Source organism: Tenrec ecaudatus, chromosome 14 (genome assembly GCF_050624435.1).
Source record: "Tenrec ecaudatus isolate mTenEca1 chromosome 14, mTenEca1.hap1, whole genome shotgun sequence".
Taxonomy (NCBI): Eukaryota; Metazoa; Chordata; class Mammalia; order Afrosoricida; family Tenrecidae; genus Tenrec; species Tenrec ecaudatus.
Window position 1 is genome coordinate 84,930,546 of NC_134543.1, and position 16,723 is coordinate 84,947,268.

Sequence of the window (16,723 nt, forward strand, 5' to 3'; positions counted from 1 at the left end):
TGCTGGTGTGGACCGATGACTATAGCCATAATGTTTTTTTTTTTTAGCCATAATGTTTTCTGATCTTGACTAATGGAAGCAGTTAACTTCCTGAATAAGCAGCACAATCATGACTGTTGTCTGTGAGTTCTCTGTGTCCCTACAACAGATTATCTACCACAGCAGAAATGCTGAGTGTCTTGGGAGGAACAGTTGGTATCAGAAAAGAATAAGAGAAGGGTAGAAGGCAGATGCATGGTTGACTACTGCTGGTGGCATGGGCTGTGATCTGGTGTGGAGTGGCATTCTCCCTCCTCCTGGCATAGCTAGAAGAGTTCAAATGTGGATCCCACAGCATCCACAAGGACCAAAGTGCTCTAGGCCCAGACATTGTATTTTTATTCACTTTGTATGCATGTAATATTAAAACAATTTTTGAGTGGCACAAACAGAATGTGTGAGCTGATAACAAAAAATTTGAGGATGTGAATCAGAAGTACTTTAGTGAAAGACCTGGCAATCTACTTGTGAAAAATCAGTCACTGAATAGTCTGTGGAGCACTGTTCTACTCAGACATACATGACACAGCACGGGCTCCAAGTCTGCTCAGTGGCAACTAGCTTTATTAAATGAAAACAAAAAAACAGGACTCAAAGATCTGACAAAGGATGAAAGTGGGCCTTCAGCCCAGTCTCAGGTTTGGGTACAGGCTGCAGGTGTCCGGGGACCACTGTGCACTCGCTGCACAGAAGTAGGTGGCTGAGTCTCCAGGAAGAGCTTCTTTGATGAGCAGCGACAAGTGTTTCTCCTTCTTATTCAGTAGAACAATTAATTTTTGGTCTTCTTTTTTGTCCTCATTCGAAAGAATGTGAATAAGAAACTGAGGCCCTTTTCCAGGTTCCTGTTTATACCAAAAAAAGTACTGAAAAGTATTGTCGGTGTAAGTGCAGTTGAAAGAAGAGCTGTCTCCCTCCTGGACACTCAGTAGAGAAGGGCTCTGCTCCACCTTCTCTCCTCTCCCCAAACCTGTGCAAAATGAAAGTCAAAGAAAAAGGTCATGAGGTCATCACTCTCCACACTTTGCTTTGCTTTCACCGAAGAAACGACTCAAAATCTGGAAAAGGATATTCTCTTCCCAATGAGTCTCGTGGCTATTTGCTAAACTATCCCCTTCCCCTAACCCTCTACTTACAGTCCAGCTGCAGCCAAAAGAACAGTAACAGGGATCCAATAAGAGTCTTCATTGTTTTCCCAATTGGAACCTGCAAACTTCAGCGAGAGAGGTGCTTATTTATCACATTGTCTCTTCTTTCCTCTAAAACACAGTAGTTTCTGAAACTACATAGGCAGGAAATCAACCAAAGGAGCCTCCCTTAAGCATCAGCAGAGATCTTGCTCTGCCATCTGGTGGTCGGAGCCCTAAATGTTCAATCAGCTCATCCAATCCTCTAACGCTGTGTATTTGAGACACGGACATTCAAAGCAGCAATAGACCAAATACATTGGGTCCTAGATGCTTCACCAAACAGAGTGTATGTGACTTGGCAGGGGTAATATAATACAAATGTTATTAGGTGGCTCGTGTCTTGCTTTGGTACTGGAAGCTATGTTCCTGCTCTTTCAGACACCAGCAGGGTCATGCAATGTGAACGGGTGTCAGCAGAGCTTCCAGACTAACAACAGACTATGAAACAAGAACAGATTGTCCATTTTAGGAAAATTAGCATCGGAAACTTTGTGGATAGACGTGCTCTATGGTCAGGTACTGAAAACCTCAGGAATAGCAGTACAACATTGTCAGAAATAATGCCACAAGATGAGCCCCTCAGGCTTGAAGATGAACAAGCAGCCATCTAACTGAGAAACAACAAAGCCCACATGGAAGAAGCACCCAGCCTATGCGATCACGAGGCGTAAAAGGGATCAGGTATCCGGCATCAAAGACCAAAAAAAAAATCATAGCATTGTAAATGAGGGTGTCTGTGGAGTAGGATCCCAGGGTCCATCTGTAGGCTCTTGGACATCCCTTGCAGAATAGTCACAGGGAGGACACGAGCCAGTCAGGGGATAGCATAGCAATGATCGCAATTCTACCTTACAAATCCCGCTGGACCGGCGGATGTACACTGGTACAGATAGGAACTGGAAACACTGGGAATTCATGACAGATGAATCCGTCAAGACCAGTGGTGAGAGTGACGATACCAGATGGGAAGGTGAGGGAGAAAGGGAAAACAGATTACAAGGATCTACATATAACCTCCTCCCTGTGGGATTGACAGCAGAGAAGTGGGTAAAGGGAGATGTCAGACAGAGTAATATATGACAAAATTATGATAATTTATAAATTATCAAGGGTCCTTGGTGGATGGGGGATATGGAAGAAGGTGGGTGGAAATGAGGAGCTGATACCAAGGTCTCAAGTAGAAAGCAAATATTTTGAGAATGATGATGGCAACAAACGTACAAAAGTCCTCGACACAATGGATGGATGGATGTGTGGATTGTGATATGAGTTATATGAGCCCTCAAAAAAATTCTTTAATAATTAATTTGAAAAATGAAATAAAAGGTTGAAAACGACCCCTCAGTTTGGAAGACAACTCCAGCTCTCCTAGTGACTCAACAGCAGGAAGGTGAAAGAGAGAGTGTGTGACCAACCTTCAGGGAGAAGGAGAGGAAGTTCCCAGAATCCTCATGAGAAACGCACACCCATAAGAAGGCATCATCAGGTGTGGCCTGGTAGACAGGCTAGACTCCACCCCTACAGTTACTTTTCAAGTTGACATAAAATTATGCAATTATCACACAGAAACAGGGAGGGTTCTTAGACCATCAAGGAAGAAGTGCCACATGTAGAGCAGGTTTGAGATCACTGCCCAAAGTGTCAAAGACAGTAGAGGCCATGATTCTCTGAGACCAGAGGCACAAGAGCAGAGAAGCAATACCACTGAGATCATGTGACAATAAGGCAGAGCAGCAGGCAGGTCTCCTGGTCCATAGATGCCAAGACCAAAGGACAGAGTGACTGGGAATTTGAGGAGCAGAGAAGATTTGGTTGCTGACTGAGACCAGGTGCTGGTGAGGACCAATGACTATATCGATAATGTTTTCTGATCTTGGCTTATGGAAGCAGTTAACTTGCTGAATAAGCCCAACAATCATCACTGTTGTCTGCAAGTGCTCTGTGGCCCTACAACAGATTATCAAGCACAGCAGAAATGCTGAGTGTCTTTGGAGGAACAGTTAGTATCAGAAAAGAGTAAGAGAGGGGTGGAATGTGGATGCATGTGGTGGCAATGGCTGTGGGCTGAAAGGTGGATGCACGGTTGACTACTGCCTGGTGGCATGGGCTGGGGGCTGAAAGGTGGATGCATGGTTGACTACTGCCTGGTGGCATGGGCTGGGGGCTGAAAGGTGGATGCATGGTTGACTACTGCCTGGTGGCATGGGCTGGGGGCTGAAAGGTGGATGCATGGTTGACTACTAATTTGTGGCATGGGTTGGGGGCTGGTGTGGAGTTGTATTCTCCTTCCTCTTGCCATAGCCAGAAGAGCTCAAATGTGGGTCCCACAACACTCACAAGGACCAAAGTGCTCGAGACCCAAGACATTGTATTTTTAGTCACTTGATATGCATGTAATATTAAAACAGTCTTTGATTGGCACAAACAGAATGTGTGACCTGATAACCAAAAATTTGAAGATGTGAATCAGAAGTAGTTTAGTGAAAGACCTAGTAATCAATTTCTGAAAAATCAGTCACTGAATAGTCTGTGGAACACTGCTCTACTCAGACATACATGAGACAGCACGGGCTCCAATTCTGCTCAGTGGCAACTAGCTTTATTAATTAAAAAATAAAAAACGGACTCTAAGATCTGACAAAGGATGAAAGTGGGCCTTCAGCCCAGTCTCAGGTTTGGGTACAGGCTGCAGGTGTCCGGGGACCACTGTGCACTCGCTGCACAGAAATAGGTGGCTGAGTCTCCAGGAAGAGCTTCTTTGATGAACAGTGACAAGTGTTTCTCCTTCTTATTCAGCAGAACAATTAATTTTTGGTCTTCTTTTTTGTCCTCACTTGAAAAAATACGAATAAGAAACTGAGGCCCTTTTCCAGGTTCCTGTTTATACCAAAAGAAGTACTGAGAAGCACCACTGTCGGTGTAAGTGCAGTTGAAAGAAGAGCTGTCTCCCTCCTGGACACTCAGTAGAGAAGGACTCTGCTCCACCTTCTCTCCTCTCCCCAAACCTGTGCAAAAGGAAAGTCAAAGAAAAAGGTCATGAGGTCATCACGCTCCAAACTTTGCTTTCACTGAAGAAACGACTCAAAATCTGGAAAAGGATATTCTCTTCCCAATGATTCTCATGGCTATTTGCTAAACTATCCCCTTCCCCTAACCCTCTACTTACAGTCCAGCTGCAGCCAAAAGAACATTAACAGGGATCCAATAAGAGTCTTCATTGCTTTCCCAATTGGAACCTGCAAACTTCAGCGAGAGAGCTGCTTATTTATCAGATTGTCTCTTCCTTCCTCTAAAACACAGTAGTTTCTGAAACTACATAGGGAGGAAATCAAGCAAAAGAGCCTCCCTTAAGCATCAGCAGAGATCTCGCTCTGCCATCTGGTGGTCGGAGCCCTAACTGTTCAATCAGTTCATCCAATCCTCTTATGCTGTGTATTTGAGACAAGGACACATGAAGCAGTATTAGAGCAAATCCATTGGGTCACAGATGCATCACCAACCAGAGTGTATGTGACTAAGCAGAGGGAAAATATAACACAAATGTTGTTGGGTGGCTCGTGTGGTGCTGTGTTACTGGAAGCTATGTTCCTGCTCTTTCAGATATCAGCATGGTCACCCAATATGAACGGGTGTCAGCAGAGCTTACAGACTAAGGACAGACTATGAAACAAGAACAGATTGTCCATTTTAGGAAAATTAGCATCGGAAACGTGCTCGATAGATGTGTAACATGGTCAGGTACTGAGAACCTCACGAACAGCAGCATAACATAGTCAGAGGTAGTGTCAAAGGATGAGCCCCTCAGACTTGAAGGTGAACAAGCAGCCATCTAACTGAGAAACTACAAAGCCGACATGTAAGAATCACACCAGCCTGTGTGATCACGATGTGTCAAGGGGATCAGCTATCAGGCATCAAAGACCAAAAAAAATCATAGCATTGTGAACGAAGGGGAGTGCAGAGTGGTAACCTAGGGCCCATCTGTGGGCAATTGGACATCCCCTTTCAGAATTGTCACAGGGAGGAGACGAGCCGCTCAGGGTGCAGCATAGCATTGATGAAACATACAACTTTCCTCTAGTTCTTAAATGCTTTCTCCCACCACTCTCATGATCCCAATTCTGCTTTACAAATCTGGCTGGACCGGAGGATGTACACTGGTACAGATAGGAACTGGAAACACAGGGAATTCATGACACATGAACCCCTCAGATCAGTGGTGAGAGCAGCAATACTGGGAGTGTGGAGGGACAAAGGGGAAACAGATTACAAGGATCTATATATAACCTCCTCCTTTGAGGATGGACAGCAGAGAAGTGGTAAAGGGATACATTGGATGGAGTAATATATGACAAAGTAATAATTTATAAATTTCAAAAAATAAATAAATAATTTATAAATTTCAAGGGTTCATGGGGGAGGAGGGAGTGGGGAAAGGGGGGAAAATGAGGATCTGATTCGTAGGGCTCAAGGAGAAAGCAAATGTTTTGAAAATGATGAGGGAAACAAATGTACAAAAGTGCTTGACACAATGGAAGCATGTGTGGATTGTGATAAGAGATGTATTAACCCCCAATAAAATGATTAATATGGAAATTATTGAAAAAATGAGCCCCTCAGGTTGGAAGGCACTCACAATATGACTGAGGAAGACCTGCCTCCTCAAATAGAGTCAAACACAATGACTCAAATGACGTACAGCCTTTGGGTTTCCTTTGCGGATGGGCATGGATCCAACTGAGCAGGAACAGCTAGAAGCATCAATTAATAACTGGAACTTGGAATGTGTGAAGTACGAACCTGGGAAAATTAGAAGAAATTAAAAACGAAATGGAAAGCATAAAGATCAATATTCTATGGGTTAGTAAGCTGAAATGGACCAGCATTGGTCATTTGAATCAGAAAATTGTATCACTTACTATGAGGGGAATGATAGATTCAGGAGGAATAGCTTCATAGTCATCATCAAAAAGGACAATTCAAGACCTATTTTGACATGCAATGCTGTCTGTGATGGGATAATGGCTATCTGCATATAAGGAAACCCATTCAATACAACTATAATTCAAATTTGTGTACCAACCACTAAATCTGTTCATGAACAAACTGAATAATTTTACCAAAATCAAACATGCAATCAAATGCACTGATCATTATTGGCCACTGAAATGGAAAAGCTAAAAACAATGTGGAAGGAACAGTCATTGGTGCTAAGAACAAACCTGGAGTTTGCATAATAGAATTTTGTGAGACCAGTGACTTCTTCATCACAAATACCTTTTTTCAACAACACAAAAGATGACTACACAAGTGTAAGACCCAGATGGAATACACAGCTATACATGTGGAAAACACAGAAATATGACTGACTGAATCTGTGGGATAAACTCAATATCAGCAAGAAGCTGGAGTGTTATGATATATGTAAGAGCTCCCAATAAAATCATATATATATACAGATATATATACACACATATAGTGTGTGTGTGTGTGTGTGTGTGTGTGTGTGTGTGTGTAAAGATAGACAGACACCTAAAAAGAGACAGGAAAGACAGAGAAGCTCAAAGTGAATGTCAAAAGAGACTCCACAACATGCTCTTAATCGTGGAGTAGTTCAGGCAAATGGGAGAAAATTTCAAAGGGCCTCTTGAGAAGACAAAGTAAACTATTTTAATGAAATGTTTAAAGACTTAGTGTTAGATGTACAGCGGTGCAGTGGGGATCTGGAGGCACAGGGAATCTAGGACAGACGAACCCTTCAACACCAGCGGTGGGAGAGGCGACACCAGGAGGGAAGGGCATGTAGAAAGGGAGAACCGATCTCGGAGATCTATGTGTAACCTCCTCTCTGGGAGATTGTCAAGGGGGAGGCGGGTGAGGGGAGACGCCGGGGAGTGTAAGATAAGATATAATAATTATTTATAAACTATCAAGGGACCAGGGGTGGGATCGGGGAGGGAGGGGGATGGGGGAAAAAAAAGGGAAACCGAGCTGATTCCAGGAACCCAAGTGGAAGGTGAATTATGAGAGTGACGAGTGCAACGAATGTATAAGGGTGCTTTGCTCATTTGATGTATGCACAGATTGTGATAAGAGCCTTATGAGCCGCAATAAAAAGATTTTTAAAAAAAAGAAAGAAAGAAAATGATTAGGGCAAAAAATGTACGGATGTGCTTTATACAATTGATGTATGTATATGTATATGTATGGATTGTGATAAGAGTTGTATGAGCCCCTAATAAAATGTAAAAAAAAAAAGACTTAGTGTTAGAAACCCAAAATGGAAGAACACAATCAGAATATCTTAAACTGAATGAACTCAAGAAAAGAATCCAATCCTTGAGTTGATATATTAAAAGATCTGAAAGGATAGGAAAAATACGCAGCCACTGTACCAAAAAGAACTAGTCAAATTCAACCATTTCAAGAGGCAGCATATGATCAAACTAATGGTATCGAAGGAAGAATTACAAGCTGCACTGAAAGCTTCCATCAAAGCCCAGGCTCCAGGAATTGATGGTCTACCAATTGAGATGTTTCAACAAGCTGATGAAACCCTGCAAGTGCTCGTCCATCTGTGCCAGGAGATCTCAAACACAGCTACTTGGCAAGCTGACTGAAAGAGATTCATATTTGTACCCATTCCAAAGAAACGTGCCAAAACAGAATGTGCAAATTATAGAACAATATCATTAATATCACATGTAAGTAAAATGTTGCTGAGAATCATCCAACAACAGTTGTAGCAGTAGATGGACAGGAAGCTGCCAGAGGTTCAGGCTGGATTCAGAAGAGGACATGGAGCAAAGGCTATCATTACTGGTATTAGATGAATCTTGGTTCAAGGCAGAGAATAAAGCTGTTTGCTTGTGTTTTATCGCCTATGCCAAGGCACTGGACTTTGTGAACCATATGAAACCAGAAAGAGCCTTGAGAAGAATGAGCATTCCCCAACACTTCATTGTACTCACGCAGAACTTATACATGGATCAAGAAGGAGTTGTGCAAACAGAACAAGGAAACACTGCATAGTTTAAAATCAGGAAAGGTGTGCGTGTGTCAGGATTGTCCTCTCACCATACTTAGACAATCTGTATGCTGAGCAAATAACCATAGATGCTGGAGTACATTAGGAAGAATGCAGCGTCAGGATTGAAGGAAAGCTTTTTGACAATTTGTGATATGCAGATGACACAACCTTGCTTATTGAAAATGAGGAGGACTTGAAACACTTGCTAATGAAGTCAAGAATTGCAGCTTCAACATGGTTTACAACTCAATGTAAAGAAGACCAAGTTCTCACAGCTGGACCAACAGGTAACATCATGAAAAGATTGAAGTGATCAAGGATTTTGTCTTTCCTGGATCCACAATCAATACTCATGGAAGCAGTCAAGAGATCAAAGGATGCATTGCATTGGGTAAATCTGCTGCACAAGACCTCTTTAGACCCAAAACAGTGTATTTTCAATCCCCTTATATGCGTGTGAAAGTTGAGCATGAAATAAGGAAGGTTGAAGAAGAATCAGTGCATTTGAACTACAGTGCTGGCAAAGAATATTGAAAAGTACCATGGACTGTAAAAAGAACAAACAAAGTGTTTTGGTCTTCTTTACATTGAGATGTAAACCATGTTGAGCTGCAATTCTTGATTTCAGAAAATCAAACCACATATCACATTGGCCAACTCTCTGACAAAAGATCTCTCTCAAGTGTTAAAGAGCAAAGTTGTTACTTTGAGGACAGTGGTGAAATGAAATTGCTTAAATATGATTCTTCAATCCCTACCTCTGTACCCCCCACCAAATAATTGATGGGACCATGCAAACAGGGTGTTTAAAATACTGAGAGAGGGATTGGTCAATCTAATCGTTCCTCTAGATATAAAATGACTGTCTTAGAAGCTGGTACAGACAAAACTGCCAGAACCTTCAAGGAAGTAGAGCTACCAAGAGAGCACATGTCAAATCCCTGCCTGACATGGGGCAGTAGAGGCCATTCCACTCTAAGACCAGAGCAAAGGAGCCATATCACTGAGACCGTGTGCTAATAAACAGAGTAACAGGAAAGCTTCTTGCCCACAGGTTCACCAACAAAAGGATAGAGTGACTGAGAATTTTAAGACCAGAGAGAGACTTGGTTGTTAATTGAGAAGAGGTTTGGGTATAGACCAATGACTATATTCATATTGTTTTCTGATCCTGGTCTATAGTAGCCAGTTAAACTCTCTAATATATATTTTTTTCATAAGTATTGTCTATAAATTGTGTGTGGCCACTGTAACCAATTATCAAACCCAGCAGAGAAATAGAGTGTATTGGGTGGACCAGTTGGTATAAGAATAGGTCAGTGAAAGATAGAAGACAGAGACATGTTTAACGATTGCCTTGTCTTGGGCTGGTGTGGAGTTGGATTCTCCTCCTTTGTGTAGCCAAAGGAAGTCCAGTGTGGCTCCCATGGCATTTCACAAGGACCAAGGTACACAAGATCTAAGACATGGTATTTTCAAACACTTCATATGCATGTGAAAGCCAAACGACAAGAAAGATTGAAGAATACATGTCCTTTTGTTTGAATAAATGTCTTTAAATTATGCTGTTAGATGATCGACCCCACTACAAGACATGACACCCCTCACTGACCCACAGTTCTACAGGCAACAACACCAGAGACACAGTGTAGGAATTGCACCCAATCTGATCCCGCCACACTGAGACAAAACACTAAGGGGTGGGTGGTGGTTGTGCAACAGAACAGCAAGGGAACAGAGTGGCGAGGTCCCCAGGGAATGCTGAAGGTGGACTTTGGGGCCAGGGTGTGGTGCCCCAACAGACTGGACAGGAAAACACTCCTAAAGGCCAACAAACAATCCTTGAACTAACTACAAGCTTTTATTTCTTGTTGTGTTTTGTTTTGTCATTAGTTTGTTGTTGTGTTGTTATATATTGTTGCTTGGTTTTGCTCTGTCTTGTTTTTGTGCATGTTATTATCTCTGCGGGTCTGTCTAAATAAGATAGACTAGATGAACAATCTGAAGGAGAAAACAATGGGACCGACAGTTCCAGGGGACATAGGAGAAGGGGAGGTGGGGAGAAGGTAGTGCTGTTAACAAACCCAGGGACAAGGGAAAAACAAGTAACCCAAATCAGTGGTGAGGAGGATGTGGGAGGCCTGGTAGGGCATGATCAAAGTAATGTAACCAAGAGGAATTGCTGAAACCCTGGTGGGGACTGAGCATGATGGTGGGACAGGAGGAAAGTCAAAGGAAAGAGAGGAAAGAGCTGGGAGGCAAAGGGCATTTATAGAGGTCTAGATAAAGACATGTACATATGTAAATATAGTTATATATTAGAATGGGGAATAGATCTATATGCCTATATTTATAGGTTTAGTATTAAGGTAGCAGAAGGACATTGGGTCTCCACTCAAGTACTCCCTCAATGCATGAATACTTTGTTCTATTAAATTGGCATTCTATGATGCTCACCTTCCCAACACAACTGCTGAAGACAAAGCAGGTGAATAAGCAAATGTGGTGAAGAAAGCTGATGGTGCCCGGCTATCAAAAGAGATAGGGTCTGGGGTCTTAAAAGGTTGAAGGTAGACAAGTGGCCATCTAACTCAGAAGCAACAAAATCCACAAGGTAGAAGCACACCAGACTATGTGACCATGAGGTGTCGAAGGAATCAGGTATCAGGCATCATCAGAACAAAAAATCTTACCATAGTGAAAGAGGGGGGGGATACAGAGTGGAAACCCAAAGCCCATTTGTAGGCCACAGGACATCCCTTACAGAAGGGTCTTGAGGAGGAGACAAGCCAGTCAGGGTGTGATGTAGCAACAAACAAAAATACAACTTTTCTCTAGTTCCTAAATGCTTCCTCTCCCACCCCCACCCCCCATTATCATGATCCCAATTCTACCTTGCAAGTCTGGCTAGACCAGAGGATGTACACTGATACAGATAGGAACTGGAAACACAGGGAATCCAGGACAGATGATCCCTTCAGGACCAGTGGTGTGAGTGGCGATACTGGGAGAGTGGAGGGAGGGTGGGTTGGAAAGGGGGAACCGATTACAAGGATCTACATGTGACCTCCTCCCTGGGGGATGGACAAAAGAAAAGTGGGTGAAGGACGATGTCGGACAGTGCAAGATATGACAAAATAATAATTTATAAATTATCAAGGTTCATGAGGGAGGGGGGAGCGGGGAAGGAGGGGGAAAAATGAGGAGCTGATACCAGGGGCTTAAGTGGAGAACAAATGTTTTGAGAATGATGCGGGCAATGAATGTACAAGTGTGCTTTACACAACTGATGTATGGATGGATGTGATAAGAGTTGTATGAGCCCCTAATAAAACAATTTTTAAATTATGGTGTTAGTGTAGAATTTTGAACATACCATGGACTTGGGAAAATTAAAGCCAGAATGCTCTTCAAAAGCAAGAATGACATGACTTTGTGCCACACACTTTGGACATGTTGTCAAGAGGGACAAGTATACAGAGAAAGCTATCACACTGTGTAAAGGGTCAGTGAAGAAGAGGAAAGTCTTCAGTGAGAGGAAGGGAAACAGTGGCTGCAACAATGGGCTCAAATATAACAAAGACTGTGAAAATGGTACAAGAATGAGCAGTGGTTCTTTTGTTGTGCACGGAGTCAGTATGAATTGGAACTTACACTACAGTGCCTAACAACAACAGCATCATAATACTAAAACAATCCTTAGGTGATGCGACAGTTAGCAAGCTCACTGCTAACCAACAGGTTGGATGTTTGAACTCGAAACATTTTAGTGAAAGATCTGGTATTCTACATCCGCAAATGAAACCATTGAATATTCTATGGAGCATAGTTTTGCTCTGACTCTGACATACAAGAGGTAGCCCTGAGTCTGAGTCAACTCCATGGTGACTGGTTTTATGAACTAAAAGTACAATACATAAAAATCTGAGAGTCAAAGTTCCGTCAAAGCCCTGCTCCATTGCCTTCATGTAGTGACCACTGAAGATAGGGATCCGAGAAAAAAAGTGTGGTGAAAAAAGTAGATGGTGTCTGGCTATTAGAAAGAGCATCTGGGGTCTTAAAGTCTTCTCTTAAAACAAGCAGTCATTTAAGGGAGGTATTAGCTGAGTCCACACGGAAAAAGCACACCAGCCCATGTGATCGAAGGATTGTAAATAGTAAAACTCAAAGCAAGAGGAGGGAATTATAATGCATGGTATAATTTTGTAAGATCAATGACTTATTTATTAAAAACATTGTTTTTCAGCAGCATACACAGTGGCTATACATGTGGACCTCAACAAGTAGAATACAAGGGAAGCAAATGTACTTCATCTATAGTGAAATGATAGAGAAGTTCAATATTGTGTATCAGAATTAGACTAAAGGTCAACTGCAAAGCAAATCATTGATTTTTCATATGCAAGTTCAACTTGAAGCTAAAGAAAACAGAAACAAGTCCAAAAGACAGACGTAAACCCCCCATGAATTTACAGACCATTTCAGGAACATGTTTGATACATTAACCACTAATGACCAAAGACCAGTTGTGTTCTGGGATGGCATTAAAGACATCATGTGTGAAGAAAGCAAAAGGTCATTAAAAACATAAGAAACAAACAAACAAAGACAAATGTCAGAAGAGACTATGAAACGTGTTTTTGAACATAGAACAGCTAAAGCAAACAGGGGGAAATGTATTAATAAAACTAAACAAAAGATCTCAAAGGACAGTTCAAGGAGACAAAATAAAGAATTATAATGGAATGTGAAAAGATCTGAAATTCTAAAAACAAAAGAGAAAAACTCACTCAACATTTCTCAAGCTGAAAGAACTGAAGAAAATGTCAAACATCAAGTTACACTATTGAGGTATTCTGTGAGCCAAATGTGGAATGATGAATTAAAACAAGATATATCAGATGGAGCCATGGTGGTGTAGTGGTTATGCCTCGAGTTGTGATCTGCATGGTGGAGAGTTCAAACCCAACAGCAGATCCTCAGGGGAAAGACTGGGCCTTTTATTCCCAGAAACAGTTACAGGCTTGGAAACCCACAGGGGTCACTATGAGTTATTACTGACTCAATGGCAGAGGGTTTGTATTTGTTGTTGTTTGTGGTTTATATCAAGAGAAGAAATACCCAGAGTCACTGCACATAGATGAATTGATCAACATTCAATGATTTCAGGAGGTACCGTGAGACTGAGAGTCCTAAAGGAAAAATCCAAGCTTCCCTAAATGCCTTGGTGAAAGCAAGTTTCCAGGAATTGACAGAATGCCAATTGAGATGTTTCGACAAATGAATGCAACACTAGAAGCACTCCCTCATCGCTGGCAGGACATTCGGAAGACAACTACCCAACCATCCAGCTGCAAGATTCCACCTTCAGAAGAAAGGGGATTCAACAGAATCATAATTTATTATACATTTGTTAAGCATAAATTATTAAACAATATGATTCATATAATATGAAAGTAAACTGATGCTGAAGATAATTTGTAAATGGGTATAGCAGTGTATGACCAGGAAACTCAGAGAAATCCAAGCTGAACTCAGAAAAGGCTATGGGATAAGGATGTCGTTGTTGATGTCAGATGGATTTTGGCTGAAAGCAGAGTGCACCAGAACAATGCTTTGCCTGTGTTTTATGGACTATGCAGACATCGACTGTGTGGATCTTTACCTATTATGGACAGCATTTCCAAGAATGGAAAGTCCAGAATACTTCATTGTGCTCATGTAGAACCTACACATGAACCTAGAGATTGTAGTTTAGATAAAACAAGGGGGGGTCTGTGAGTTTTAAAATCAGAAAAGATATATATCTGAATGGTATCCCTTCCAGCATGCTTACTCAATCTGTACATGGAGAAAAGAATCTGAACATCTTAACTCGATTTTTTTAAAAAAGAATGCCTTCTGAGGATTAGCGGATGACTCACTAGCAACCTAGGCTATGCAAATGTCACTAGCTTGCTACTGAAAGAGAAGAACAAAGACAGCAAACAGAGAGAAAGCAAAATCTTCCCAAGTGATCAAAGAAGCAAATCCACGACAAAGGGAAAAGAAGCTTCAACGCCTAGGCCTGTGCTCCCAGGGCCCTTTCCTGGCAGCCAGTGGTCCTGCTGGCCCCTGTCATTTTAGCCTCCCGACCGACCGACTGCTATGAAAGATGCAAAGCATTACGGGCTCTGCCCGAGTTATCAGAACCCTGCTGGGAACTGCCGACAAGCACTCCGTGGAAGTTACTGATTGCTTTTCAGTGCCTCACAATGACTCTGAAGACGAGCAGGCTGTGGACATGGAATTTGAAGAACATGTATGAATTGCACAAGAAAGCCTCTCCGAATAAGCTCCTCCTGGGCTGGCACGCTACAGGCCATGGCATCACTGAGCACTCTGTGCTCATCCAGGAGTACTACCGCCACGACACAATATCCCCAACCCCATACACCTCACTGTCTGCTCCAGCCTCCAGCATGGCCACAAGAGCTTCAAGGCCTTGTGTTAACCCTTTCATGGTTATCCCTGGGTGGCCTGTGAAGGTTTGTTTGCAGCTCTGACTGTGACGTATGCATATTATGACACTGACGCATCAGAGTTACCTGTTTCAGCCCCAGCCAGGTGATTGGGCTCTCAAGTGACATGCAGGGGCATCAGCTCACACACAGGACTCCATAAGCACAGTATCACAGTATGCAGGGGGTGACTGTCTGGAAAGGTGTCCGCTGACAATACTGTGGACAAGTTCTTGATCAATCTGGTTAGCCAAGTACCCAAGGAATAATCCTTGACCTTGAGACCATGCTCAACCGCAACATCAGTGACCTACCTGGCCAATCTTAGGGAGTCACAGGTTGCCCTCAATGAGCAACTTGTCTACCTGGGAATGGGTCCAGTGACTCTGAGCCCACCCTGAGGCTCAGAATGCAGTGACAGAGAACTTGTTCCTTCGTGGACTTGAGTCACACTGAATCAGGCAACTGGTGTGACTGAATAAACAGAGCCTGCCTTTTATAACCGTCTCCCCACCCCACCCCCAAAAAGACAATACCATGGTTAGGATCAGGTTCACCTCAATCCTCAAAGTGACAACTTTGCTTTTTCTGCAGAGTTAGTGTCTACTCTTTGAGGCCCTGAGCTTTGACCCTGAATTGGACATTTCCACTGTCTGAACATGGATTTGAATACTGTCATTGCATGTATATCCTCTGAGAATCTCATGTTCTGACTATATAATTAGAATTATAGCGAGAATTAAAGACCACCCCCCAACATGAATAAGTGAACTTAAAGCTATGTAATTGCTGCAGAATGAATGTCTGCAGACTGAACAGAGGCTACGACCGTGGCTGCAGAGCAGCTGCAGTTCCTGTGCAGGTTGCAGGCCACCTGGGAGCACTGTGTCTTTGCAGCACAGAAGTAGGTGGCTGAGTCTTCCAGCTGAGAGGGCGTGATAAGTAGAATACTATAGAGTTCCTTGGAATTGATAGTGGACTTTAGCCTTCCATTCTGTTTCGTGTCTGAAATGATGACGAAGAGTCGGATGAGGCCTCCACCAGGATTCTGTCTGAACCACTGTACATTGTCCACAGTAGTAGAGAAATTGCACCTCAGAGTAGAGCTGCTTCCCTCCTGCAGGCTTAGGGATGAAGGATTCTGCTCCACCGTCATCCCCCTCACCCCTGCTTGGAAAGAAAACACAGATGATGTCACTGAGGAATCCTTTAGGCCTCCAAACTGGTTAAAAAACACACACACTTGAGAAATATGAGAATAGAGGCCAGGAGCTTGATATAAGCTCTCCCCACTCTCCCGCTCCCTCGCCCCATCTGGGATGCCCCCAACTCACTGCAAACTTGGATCCATAGAATCCCCAAGAGCACCCCGAGTTGCCTCTTCATGATTCCCTGCCCAGGGACTGGTGGGTCCCCACCCCTACACTGAAGATGTTAGGTCTTGGATCCAGAATAAATTCTGCTCTTTCACTCAATGAGCTCCATCATTCTCACTAAGCACCAATCACATCTGAGCTTTGGTTTTCTACTTCTTTACAGGAGACTTCCCCAATGACGGTTCAGGCCCAGCTGCATGTGCAGTCTCTCTCAGGTGGGGGAGGGGAGGCACGCTGGAGTGGCAGGGAGGCTGAAGCACCACGGAAGAACACTCTTAACATAAGGGGTTGAGGGTCTTTTTCTTATAGCTACATGATGTAGGGAAGTTAGAAAGCTAGGATTGAGAGCGAGGAAAGGGAAAAGATTCCACAGAAAAGTTTGAGGCTCATCTGGGTAAATAACTCTTGGAAAAATCAGAGGGTAAGTGAATCATTTTATCCACAGATTTATGGTATGTAACCTGACAAATAACTTGAGAAAACGTAAGGAAAATCTGACAAGTGAATACTCTTTCATGGTATGTTTCATTTTACTAACCCCTTTTATTTGAAGCTAAATGAAATCAGAAGAGTTTTATGAATCCAAAGCAT

The 16,723-nt window shown here is 42.8% G+C and overlaps 1 pseudogene and 1 gene segment (V, D, J or C); one reads left to right on the forward strand and one right to left on the reverse strand.

Annotated features, from left to right (window-relative positions):
• Positions 1–3,884: 3,884 nt before the first annotated feature.
• Positions 3,885–4,444, reverse strand: LOC142426640 (T cell receptor alpha variable 5-like). The segment is given in 2 exon segments: positions 3,885–4,231; positions 4,393–4,444. Coding segments are annotated over 2 exon segments (399 nt in total).
• A 512-nt stretch (positions 4,445–4,956) lies between these two features.
• Positions 4,957–15,157, forward strand: LOC142426641 (eukaryotic translation initiation factor 3 subunit F pseudogene; annotated as a pseudogene).
• The last annotated feature ends 1,566 nt before the right edge of the window (positions 15,158–16,723 follow it).